Consider the following 12,040-nt stretch of genomic DNA (forward strand, 5'->3'; position numbering starts at 1 on the left):
ACTGGTAAAGTGAGCCACGCATGGCTTCTTCACGTACTTATCATTCGTGCCAACACGGGCCTTCAACACTCCAAAAAATCCTAACAACAAAATTAAAAAGCCAATGTAAACGTACTCCTTGTTTCACATTGTTTGCCTTTTTAAACAGCAAATAACAGGCTCTGATGGAACAGAAAAGCTTCTCTATAAAGGACTGCACCATTCTCATGGAATTTGGAAGGGGTCGAGGGCTAGGATGCATAGAAAATTTAAGGACCCAGAAAAATTTTTCACATAAAAGGGTTAGAAATCTACAAAGCAATGTTTCATGGTTTACAGTCACTGAAGCAATTCAAATGGAAACTGTGCCTGGCACCCTCGCATAGGTTTGAGAAGACCGGACTACGTAAGAACTGAGCCGGGTACCGGCTCCAAGCTAGACGTGAGCTGAGAGATGAAGGCCCCGTGAGATTTCCTGGGCTCAGAAGTTGCCCGGGTCAAATGGACTGGGTCCGAGAAAGCCTGCAGATCTGGGTGCTCTCACGGGTCGTCCGTCTCAGAAATTCTCTAGGGTAGATTTCTATCTTCAATCTAAGATTAAGATTTAAGTCTATGAATTCAGCAGTGCTCAAACTCCTTTTGCTGGTCAAGCCCGGAGAGGGCAGTGCTGCCACTGAACCGCATGTTCCTGCATGGGAACTACCGTGCTAAGGAGCTCTGCAGTATGATGATGCCCTCACCGAGTCACCAGAGTGGGAAAGAGAGCAAGGGTGGCGGGGAAGGGGGGGCGTGGGTGGAAATCACTGTTGTATAGTAATTTGGGGAATGCATACAGTCAGTTCTACAAACCAATGCACTTTAGTCTTTGAGAGTGTAGTCTGGAGAAAGCCACTGGCTGGGGTGTGCAAAAGACAAAATGGTCAAGATGCTCGGTTTCTACCTTCAGGATCCTTATGCAGCCTTACTGACCACAAAAGCTGGCAACTGCAGGAATCTGTACCAGGAGTTAACGTCCTTTCCCCAAATGCATGGCTTCACCCTTTATTTGCTATAAATAATTAGTACTTTGGGCCTTTACAATAAGCATGCATGTAAGGGATAAAACTGGAAAGAAACACCAACTTCCCCTGCAAGGGGAAAATACAGAGTGTGAGGAACACTCTAGACTGAATCTATAGCATACTATAGTCAATTTTCTGTCGTTTGTAACATTTATATGCACAGACATACACACATATGATATATAACTAAATTTTAGTTAATAAATTATAAATATATAACTATAAATGGATTTAGGAAAAAAGTGCAGAAACGGAGTTTGCCTTATTGAATATGTAATGTAGTACTGGAATAACTCACCATAAAATCTATGTTATTGTCTTCATTCCTGAAATGTTCCATCAACTTCTCAAAGCGCTGTTTTTCCCCACAAACCTGAAATACACATTTTCATCACGCATATGAAATTCCAAGCATAGGCATTCTAAAATTAGATGCAGGAATTTTAGCATTAATAATTATTTCCAGAATAGCTTTTTATTGTCTCTCTCACACACTATCTACTTCTGAGTTGGTTAACTCATAAATACCAACTTGAGCCAGGCCCTCAGTTTCTTTTAAATGTTCCCTTGATTTACTGAGAACTCTATCAAATGTGTCTTTCTTTTATGGTTATCTTTGCAGCCCATCATTTTTTTAGCCTGCATTCAGAATCCCAGGATGTTATGGTTTAAAAAAAGAAAAACAACCCCTTCCCCCACCCCATTTTCCTTTTTAGAAAAGCACTTTTATTTTTATTTTTGTAAAGATTTTATTTATTTATTTGACAGAGAGAGAGACAGCCAGCGAGAGAGGGAACACAAGCAGGGGGACTGGGAGAGGAAGAAGCAGGCTCCCAGCAGAGGACCCTGATGTGGGGCTCGATCCCAGGATGCTGGGATCACACCCTGAGCCAAAGACAGATGTTTAACAACTGAGCCACACAGGTGCCCCTACAAAAGCACTTTTAAAACAGGCATGCTAAAAGATTTGGACAGTTTAGTATTTAAATTCCTTGAAAGCAGTTTGAAAACATTCCTATTATATTTAAATCAAATTATTTTAGTGCATAAACCACAACACAGAAGGAGACACCATAGCAGCAAAGTATCTACTATTACAGTAGACACTTGGGAAGCTATATCAACCCATTCAAGGCAAGAACAGAAATTTGCAGTAATTTACGAAGTAGCACCCCTGAGGCCTGAAACAGTCACCTCAAATTAATGCTTTCATCAAACAGGTGAAAGAGGCAGATAAATTACAGTGAACTCCAGGGTCTACACAGGAGTTAAAAACACAGAGTCGAAGAAAGATCTGTAACAAATAAAAACTCTCTGGAGACTTATTCCCAAAATCAGAGGATAAACTTTAGTTCTGCCAGTGACCTTGGCTACCTTTTTTGGGAACCCACTGGATTATTCTTTTTGCCTTTAGAAAGTATGTACCTGAACACCCATGAGCTACATGCAGTATGAGTAAGACACAGTCTTTGGTCTTAACATTTTGAATTTAATCCGGGTTTCACATGCTTGACTCAATTTTCCAGTTCTATTCGTCATCTTAGCAATACATAGGTTGTTCCTGAAGAATTCCTCTAAAATGACATTTCATCATAATGCTATAATGCAGCCACTTAGTTCTGTCATGTTAAATCCCATATAAATATATATTTTGATGAAGAGAAAGATTCAAGAGGACAGCAATTTTGTCTGTTTTGTTCACTACTCTATTTTCAGCATCTAGAACAATGCTTAGCATGCTGTAAGTTCTCAATAATATTTGTTGAATTACACTGAAAAAAGGACAAATGAGTAATTATGTGAAAAGACACTCTGATGAAAGGATGACTGACTTTCCCACTCTATCACGTTGATGAAAGAAGAAGCATCAGTCCATCAGTAGACCATCAGTAGAACCATCAGGAGACAGGCGCCAGGAGTAAGGCTTCAGTGATGGTTCCTGTGCCTCAATTGTGTCCTGGGAATGTTAAGCCTCCAGCCTCGGAGGGCCATCTAGGTCTCAAAGCAGCTTAATGTTCTCACTAGGTGCAGAACACGCTTTACTGTATTCTGATAACAACTCTCCATTTATTTATATCTGCCTTAACAAAAAATAATTACAGAAAAAACAGTGCATGGACCCAGGCAAGAGGAAGGGAAGGAGGCTCCAAACGGAGCGTTCAAAGTCAAGCCTTTAAAAAACACACATGTCCAATCCCGCCTGAGAGAGCCTGGTTCGAGAGGACCAGGCAGGGCTGGGTGACGCGCACATGCACAATTTTAAAAGCACTACAGACCATTTTGATGCAACTCCACAAAGACAGAGAACCAGAGATTTAAAGGGCTACTTTGTTCGTCCCTGGCCTCAGCCAGCCCCTCTTGGAGAAGAGGCAGCAAGTTCCTGGAAGCAAAAGGTTTGTTGGGGGGCGGGGAGGTGAGGCATTCCAAGCCCAGTTCCCGAGACTACGACATCAGCCACATCTTGTGCCCAGAGGCATAAAAGTCCCTAGCCTGTGAAAAGAGCCCAGTGGGTGAAAACTGCCAAAGTTGGACATGGAAAGGATCAGAATTACGACCTGAATTTTAAGAGAAGCCCCAACATAGGCACTTGTTTTCCCAGGGGAATGGTTTACTTCCATCTGTTTTAGGAGGTTGGTAGTGGCAGGAGAAAGGAAGAGAAGCCGCCCTGGATCTGCGAACAGCTACCCGCTACCGGAAGCGGTGATTAATGTTCCGTTGAGCCGCCAGGCACCCAATGAATGAACTAGAAGAAGCAACAGCCATCAATGAACAGTGATGAGGAGTACAATTCCTAGGCGGGCAAAACCCTTCAAATGAAAGAATGTCAAGACTCTGGAAAGTACCTGGTGCCCTCAATTTATGAATGAGACTGAAACCTAGACAAAGCGAACAACTGTAACTGGATGAAAGGTCAATACAGAAGCTAGAATCAGGTCCCCAGCTGCCAGCCTGGCTGATGTTCCTCCTCCAGCATAGCCTAGAATGTGCAGATAAATGTCAGACGATAATTTAAAGCATTCCAGAATTATCTGCAACACCAACAGAGATGAAAAACGTTATTGTTAAAAACCACAATCATTACACCAGGCACATACCTGATGTGCTTGGATCAGAATCTTCCATGGAACTTCTAAAAACAGCAGGTTCCTAGAGTCTAAATCAAGACATACTGAATGAGAATCTCCACAGTGGAACTAGGAATCTGTGCTTTTAACAAGTACCTGTGGCTGCTGAACCAGTAGCTTCAATAATATAGACTAGCAGATTCAACCCCAACCTTTCTGACTACCAATCATAAACCAGATAACTAGATCATTAACTCTCCAACTCACTCAATCTCCAACTTAATAACAGATAAGGAGATACAGTTACCGTAACTGGGTATCACGGGAATGCAGCAGGACTGACCCACTGTCCCTGCAGAGGTACAATAAATAATAAGGTAACTCTCAAATAATCAGAGAGGCATTAAAAAAAGGGAGTTTATATGGCTGCGGAAAGCGCATGTGGACAGCACAAAAACCAACTATTCACAGCCTGTTAATAAAAAAAAAAAAGGTGGTATCAAATCTAGAACAAGCAATATTAGGTTAATTTCATGCTGGGTAAAGATCCCAAAAATCACATGCCACCCTGATAGATACATGCATTTCTTTAGAGGGCATCCTGTCAACAGACAAATCCCTGCTAAGAACATCTCTGGTATGAAATAGAAAAATAGCTTTAATCGTTAAAGATAATACTTGAGGGGCACCTGGGTGGCACAGCGGTTAAGCGTCTGCCTTCAGCTCAGGGCGTGATCCCGGCGTCATGGGATCGAGCCCCACATCAGGCTTCTACGCTATGAGCCTGCTTCTTCCTCTCCCATTCCCCCTGCTTGTGTTCCCTCTCTCACTGGCTGTCTCTATCTCTGTCGAATAAATAAATAAAATCTTTAAAAAAAAAATACTTAAAAATCTTCTAATTCACAGCTGTGATGGACTTGGTGAAAAGAATCCAAATGCACAAAATAACGTGTTGCCAACAGAGATGCCAGTTTGGGGGAACTCTGAAAGAAAGTGACTGACCGCTCTCCTTACCCCCTGTGAGAACCAGAAGGGCCTCTGCCATCAGCTCCACCACATCCCTCTCTGTAAAGGTTTAAGGGAACAGCTCTCCTGCCAATCTCAACTAACGAGCACAGGGTGGCATTTTCTGACACTGTTCCCTAGGAAAGGCAGGGATTCCAGAGGCCCCCCTTTATTTCTGAAGGAAAGGAAGCATGCAAACCAGATTCACATTTGTTTCTACATTACTTTAGGAATCATTAAACAAGTGTATACTGTAATCCCACAGGAAATGGGAAGATATGTTTGGGGGAAGCTGGTAAAGTTGTGTTCGGCATCAAAGGAAAGCAGTCTCAGCTCATACTGCTCACATCTGGACCACCCCACACACTTGGTTCAAATAGAACAGCCATGGCTGAACGTGACGCTTCTCTCCTTTGAAACTGACCTGGCTTCAGAAAATGGTGAGGATACAAGAAACAGGACACCAATTCTCAGTTACGTTCAGAATCCACACACTGATGGGCCTTGGTGGGGTTGCACTCAAGGACTTCATCAAAACATACAGAAGAGCCAGGAGTGTATCTGCACGTACGTATTACTGAATATTACATATTGCTGCACATAATTTCCATCTGCCAACAAAGGCCAGGCAACATCGGAAAACGTCGGAAAGTAAAAAAAAAACCGTTCTGTGGCAACTGAAGCAGGTCATTTCTTGCCTTTCATATAATCCATGGTACTTCCCTTCCCCCGCTAGCTTTACACCGGTTTCCTGGATCAGGGACAAGCTGCCACTGAAGTAGGTGGGTGGGGAGCAAATTTAAGAGAACGCGGCCACAGAAAGGCCAACCGAGTAGACTGCCGAGGAGGCTTGTGCACGGGAATACTCCAACAGGAATTGGGTTTCTGCTACTAACAGCCAGCGCTGCCAGAAATTAAGCCAAACAGCAGGAAAAGAAAAGTATATGCTCCGGAAAGCCACGTACTCCGCAGGAAACCTAAGAGGCATCTTCATTTATATGTCAGTGTCATGTGAATAAATGCACTGGCCCCGATTAACACTGTATAAAGCAAAAACCCTCGGGCTGGGATCCTGGACCCCAGACTTCAGTTTACTGAACGCCCACCCATCCCTGAGGTCCTGCCTGACGTCCAGGCCTCTTTGCACCTTGAACCTCTAACACTGATGGGGATGAGGGGATCTGAGGGCAGAAATATGACTGAACAGGAAACCTGCATCATATGGGGGGCACAGCTCTGCCACTACCCTGCTGGGAGCCTGGACAGCATGGTTGTCCCTGGAATCTCTGGACTTCAATTTCCACATCCATTAATTTCAGAGCCATAGGTTATACAGCGTGTTTTCAAGGCTTCTTTTAGGAAGCCATAAGCGTTACAGAGGACCACTCTGGGGGTTCCAAAGGTGGGGAGCTTGGCAGGGAAAGGAAAAACACAAATAGGAAAGGATCTTGGGACTTCTGTCCTCTTTTATCCAACTCTGCTTTACTGAGTTGCTTGATAGGATTTCATTGAAAAAAGTTTCATTGAAGGTTTTCACTGCTAATAAAAGTTTGAAAAAACAAAAACAAAAAACCCTCACTTGATATCTTGAAGTTCTAAAATTCTAATCTAGGCACGGCAAGATAACACGATATCCCCGAACTGACCAACCTGGCAGCTCAACACAAACCCAGTGTAGAGAGGCGCTCCGCTACGCAAGCCTGCGTACCGTGCGTAAGGGCCAGAGCACTGTCTCACAGCATCTGGCGGCCTGGTGCTTGTAACGCCCATCAGTCCGGCCTTGCCCAGATAAAATGGCCACACCCGGCACAAGCGAGATACATTTCCACTTCAAGGAGAACTGAAGCAAAAGCGCAACTCCTGCCAAAAAACGACTCAACTCTGTTCTGCAACATCTGTGAAAGACATTTCTGAACAGTGTCCCAAACCATTTGGATAAATCTGGGGCCCTGGATGCAAAGGAGGCCGTGGTTTACAGTGTCTCTGAGGGTGAGCAGGGGTGAGGGGATAATTTCCCTTAAGGCCCATAGTGGAGAAAAGATGGTTTTACAAAAGCCTGTAACAAAGAGTATTCTTGCTAGCCAGATGTTGCAATGAACAACAGACGGCCGGCCTTCAGCCACCTCTCCGTCCCCCTTCAAGGTCAAGGACCGTCTTTGGCTTCCCCAGCAACAGCTCCCAGGGCACCACACAAAGTCTGCAGCCAGACTGAGGCCTGACTCTTATGAGGTGGCTATAAACTATGCTTCTGGGTTAGTTATATAAAAATTAAAGGCCCCTTGCTTAAGTGTTTCCTTCTTGCCCTGTTGCCGGGTGCCTGCTTCAATACTTTCTTTTTCTCTTCTCACAATAGGCCCCTGTGATCCGCAGGGCTCCCTGCAGGAAGGCACCGTTTTTTAGAGGCACAGTCTATTATGACTGATTAGACGACCCTTCTCGGGGGGGCTGCCCGGGAACAAAAGTTCGTTTTCTTCTCAGGGCCGCATGAAGTAAACAGTTATTACATAGTCCTAGGTGGAAAGCACTTTTTTTTACCTTCCACTGGGAACACCAGAAGCCTGAGGATTATCTGACGCCATGATGGCCTGACCAAAAAACCCACTTTGCTGGGGCGTCGTATGCTTGCAGGGGTCTAACGCTCCTGTGTTCCTAAGGTAACTAGATGTTTCATCCACTGACACCAAACGGCTGCTGGGACAGAAGCAGACCACTCAGACCTACTGTTGGCTCTCCTGTCTCCCGGGATTTAAGGGCGGAAACATTCACTGAATTGAAACATTCGGAAACTCAACGACCTTATCTCTCACTCCACTGAAAATGACGGAGAGCTAAACAACTGAATGTATTCTACAATCTAGTCAACCCTCCTTCCTCATAAATTAATAAAACATTTCTATCGAAGCTGAACTGGTAAATAATCTGATTATGAGCCAGAGGTTTCATCCACTTCATACTAATCACCCTTGTGAAAACTTCAGTTGCTTTTCCAGATGTTTCCAAATATCCAGATGTTTTGGCACCAACCACAGAAAACAGCCAGATGACTCTTTTACTTTTCATGTATATATTTTGCTGTACCAAAAAAAGAACCCTGACATAGAAGCAAAGGGCTAATAAAATCCCCAAAGAATAACTCATTGAAACACCACACCTTAAATGAGAAATGCATTTTTAATCACGCTCCTAAAAAAAAAAAAAAAAAGGAGAAGACCTTCACTACATTCGAGAGAGGAAGGCTCCACAATATAATTCTTCATAAATGACATCTTTCAGAAATATTCCTAATGCCTGACTTGACTTGTTCTGGCTTCAGTATGAGACACATCTCTTGGTCATCAGTAAGAACTCATTCTTTCAAGGCTTCTGTTCCTTTAGGAAGACCAAAATACATTGTAGTTCAAGAGAGACTGGTACTTAAATAGCTATCCGAGGAGTGAGGAGCCAAGGCCTTCAGTCATCTCTGGGATGACTTACCGAACAGACCCCTCAAAATGCAGAAGGCCTAACACTATTTCTTTCATTTCTCCTCACAGATTCGTCCTTTGAGCATACCGAAGCCAGGCAAGGGAGGGGACACAGTGACACACTTCTAGTGGTCATCACGTGTTTGGTGAATTGTAGCAACAACGCGTGATAGGAGGGGTTAAAATCCTGTGGCATTTTCACCACAGATCTTGGGCCCTGCTCAGGAGACAGATGTCAACCCATGCTCTCTTCATGCCTGAATCACAAGTCAAATTAAATCTAACAAAAATGTGCTATGAATTCGGAGCCCCTGAAGACAAGGACTCTTTGTTGGCTAGATCAAGGACCTCAGTCCACAAGCAGGCAAATGCCTGAGGTTTGTCCACTGCTCCCTCCCCCCGATTCCACATCTTCACTTTCTTCCGTGCTCTGCCCCAGGGCTGGGTCTTCATCAGGAAGACCTCACTCTCAGCAACCCGGAACCACTTCCACCTGGCCCAACAAGACAGCAGACAGTGTATCTGGGAAGCAGTTCTTAAAACATGGTTCTTGAACACCAAGGGTCTCTGAGGCCCTTTCACAGAGTCTGTGAGGTCAAAACTATTTTTATAATGACACAAAGGTGTTACTTGCCCTTTTCACAGAGTAGACATTGGCATGGGAAGTACAAAAGCAACAGTGGGTGAAGAAAAGCACTGCTGCCTTGGTATGACTCAAGGCAGTGGCACCAAGTACTCTAGTAATCACTGTATTCATCAGAATCTCAGTTAAAAAAAAAAAAAAAAAAAAGCCAGTTTCACTTACAGTACCCGTGATAAAAGGGCATATCTGATAAAGACTTGGTATTCAAAGTAGATAAAGCACTGACACAACTCAACAGCCAAAAAACACATAATCCAATTTAAAAATGGGCAGAAGACACGAACAGACATTTCTTCAAAGAAGACATCCAGATGTCCAACAGACACATGAAAAAATGCTCACCATCACTCATCATCAGGGAAATGCAGATCGAAACCACAAGAAGATATCATCTCACTCTTGTCAGAATAGCAAAAATCAAAAACACAAGAGACAATAAGTGTTGGCAAAGATGTAGAGAAAAAGGAATCCTTGTGCACTGTTGGTGGGAATGCAAACTGGTGCAGCCTCTGTGGAAAACAGTACACAGGTTCCTCAAAAAATTAAAAATAGGGGGCACCTGGGTGGCTCAGTTGGTTGTGTGGCTGCCGTCGGCTCAGGTCATGATCCTGGGATCGAGCCCTACGTCGGGCTCCCTGCTAAGCAAGGAGCCTGCTTCTCCCTCTCCCTCTGCTCCCCCCCCCATCAAATAAATAGATAAAATCTTTTTTAAAAAATTAAAAACAGAATTACCATATACCTAATAATTGCATTACTGGGTATTTACCCAAAAAATACAAAAACACTAATTCAAAGGGATACGTGCACCCTTATGTTTACTGCAGCATTATTTACAATAGCCAAATTATGGAAGCAACCCAGGTATCCACCCATAGATGAATGGATAAAGGGGTGTGTGTGTGTGTGTGTGTGTGTGTGTGTGTGTATAATGGATCATTATTCATCCATAAAGAATGAAATCTTGCCCTTTGCAACAACATGGATAGAACTGAATAGTATTATGCTAAGCAAAATAAGTCAGTCAAAGGGGGACAAATACCATGTGATTTCACTCATAATGTGGAATTTAAGAAACAAAAGAAACAAGGAAAAAAGAGAGAAACCAAGAAACAGACTCTTAACTATAGAGAACAAACTGATGGTTCTCAGAGGCGAGGTGGATGGAGGGACGGGTGAAATAGGTGATGGGGACTAAGAGTGCAGCTACTGTGATGAGCACAGGGTCACGTATGGAATTGTTGCATCACTGTAACGTATATCTGAAGCTATTGTAACACGCCATGTTAACTATACTGGAATTAAAATTTAAAACTTAATTACAAAAACCTTGTTGATGCAATAAAAAGTATTAATTTTATTCAATCTGGACCAGTGAATATACACCTTCTTAATATTCTCTATGATGAAATGGGAAGCATGCTTTAGTAAAGCACTTTTGCTACTTACTAAAATATGGGTGCCTTGAGGAAAAGCACTTCTAGGATTACTCTAGTTGCAAGATGACCTAGCCATTTTTTTTTTGTTCTTATTTGAAAGAATAACTAACAAACCACAGTTATTCAGACTTAAAAACTTGGCAGTAATTTTCTTGAAAATGGATGAAGGAAACTGACAGTATTTGTTTCTAATGATAAAAATTGAGCTTTCAAGCAAAAATGAGAATTTTGGAAAACGTATTCATTATGAGTTTGACAGCTTTTCCAGTATTTAAAGATTTTTCTGATGAAATTGGTAGTGATAATAATGTGATTTTAAAAAAATACTGCATGATTCAGTGTCAATATTTAGAAGATCCAGATAATTCAGTGAATTGATATTTTCCAACTGACTACCACATATTGTTATAAAACTATGCATTCAATTCAAGGTAGAAAACAAGCAAATAAATCTTATACTAACAGAGTACCAGAAGTTCATTAATACAGTTTCAGATTCTACTTTGCAACTAACCTATAAGAAGCTACCACCTGTCCAGTGTTTGCATAGTTCCAAAAAAGAATAGCCACTGTTACCTGAAAATGCTACTAAAGTACTTCCTTTTCCACCTGTGTGTTTGTGTGGGCTGGGTTTTCTTCAACTACTTCGATCAATACAACACAAGTGACTGAATGCAGAGGCAAATATGAACACGCAACTATCTTCTATTAAGCTAGACTTTAAAAGATGTATAAAAATATAAAGTAATGCCACTATTGCGGACGGAATTGTGTCTCCACAAAATTCATATGTCGAAGCCTTGTCCTGAACTGTATTTGGAAATAGGGCCTTTAGGAGGTAAAGTCAGATTAAATGAGGCCATTAGGGTGAGTCCCTAATCCAATGACATCGATGGCCTTAGACGAGGGAGAGACCTCTACACACACACACACACACACACACACACCCCCAAGAAAGACCATCTGAGGATAGAGCAAGAAAGCATCCATCTGCAAGCCAGATAAGGACATCTACCAGAACCCAACCATGCCAGCATGGGGACTTTCAGCCTCCATAACTGTGAGGAAATAAATTTCTGTTGTTTAAGCCATTCAGTGTATGGTATTTTGTTATAAAACAGCTACGACTGTCACTGATTTTTTTTTTAAGTTTTGAGAAATAGATGTTTTCTTATAGAAAAAGTTAACACTAACATGTAATGAGTCTATTGTGTTATTTTTAATGAAATACATATCAAAATTTTGCTTTCATTTCTAATGGGGTCAATATCAATTCATAACACTCATAAACAAAAAACTGGGGGAATCCTTCATAATTTTTAAGAATGTAAAAAGGGGTCTTGAGGCCAAAAATTTAAGAACTACTAGATTATACTACTAGAGAATA

The 12,040-nt window shown here is 42.3% G+C and overlaps 1 protein-coding gene across 3 annotated transcripts in view; it reads right to left on the bottom strand.

The window, feature by feature from the left end:
• The window catches only part of FMNL2 (formin like 2), a 304,966-nt gene that overhangs the window by 34,644 nt on the left and 258,282 nt on the right, over positions 1-12,040 (bottom strand). For all 3 annotated transcript variants that reach the window (XM_040644919.1, XM_040644915.1, XM_040644925.1), the window contains exon 10: positions 1,339-1,413. In XM_040644919.1, coding sequence (XP_040500853.1) covers positions 1,339-1,413 — 75 coding nt within the window. The remainder of the gene's footprint in view (positions 1-1,338; positions 1,414-12,040) is intronic.

The sequence above is a fragment of the Ursus maritimus genome, unplaced genomic scaffold, assembly GCF_017311325.1.
Source record: "Ursus maritimus isolate PB19 unplaced genomic scaffold, ASM1731132v1 scaffold_1, whole genome shotgun sequence".
NCBI classification, from domain to species: domain Eukaryota; kingdom Metazoa; phylum Chordata; class Mammalia; order Carnivora; family Ursidae; genus Ursus; species Ursus maritimus.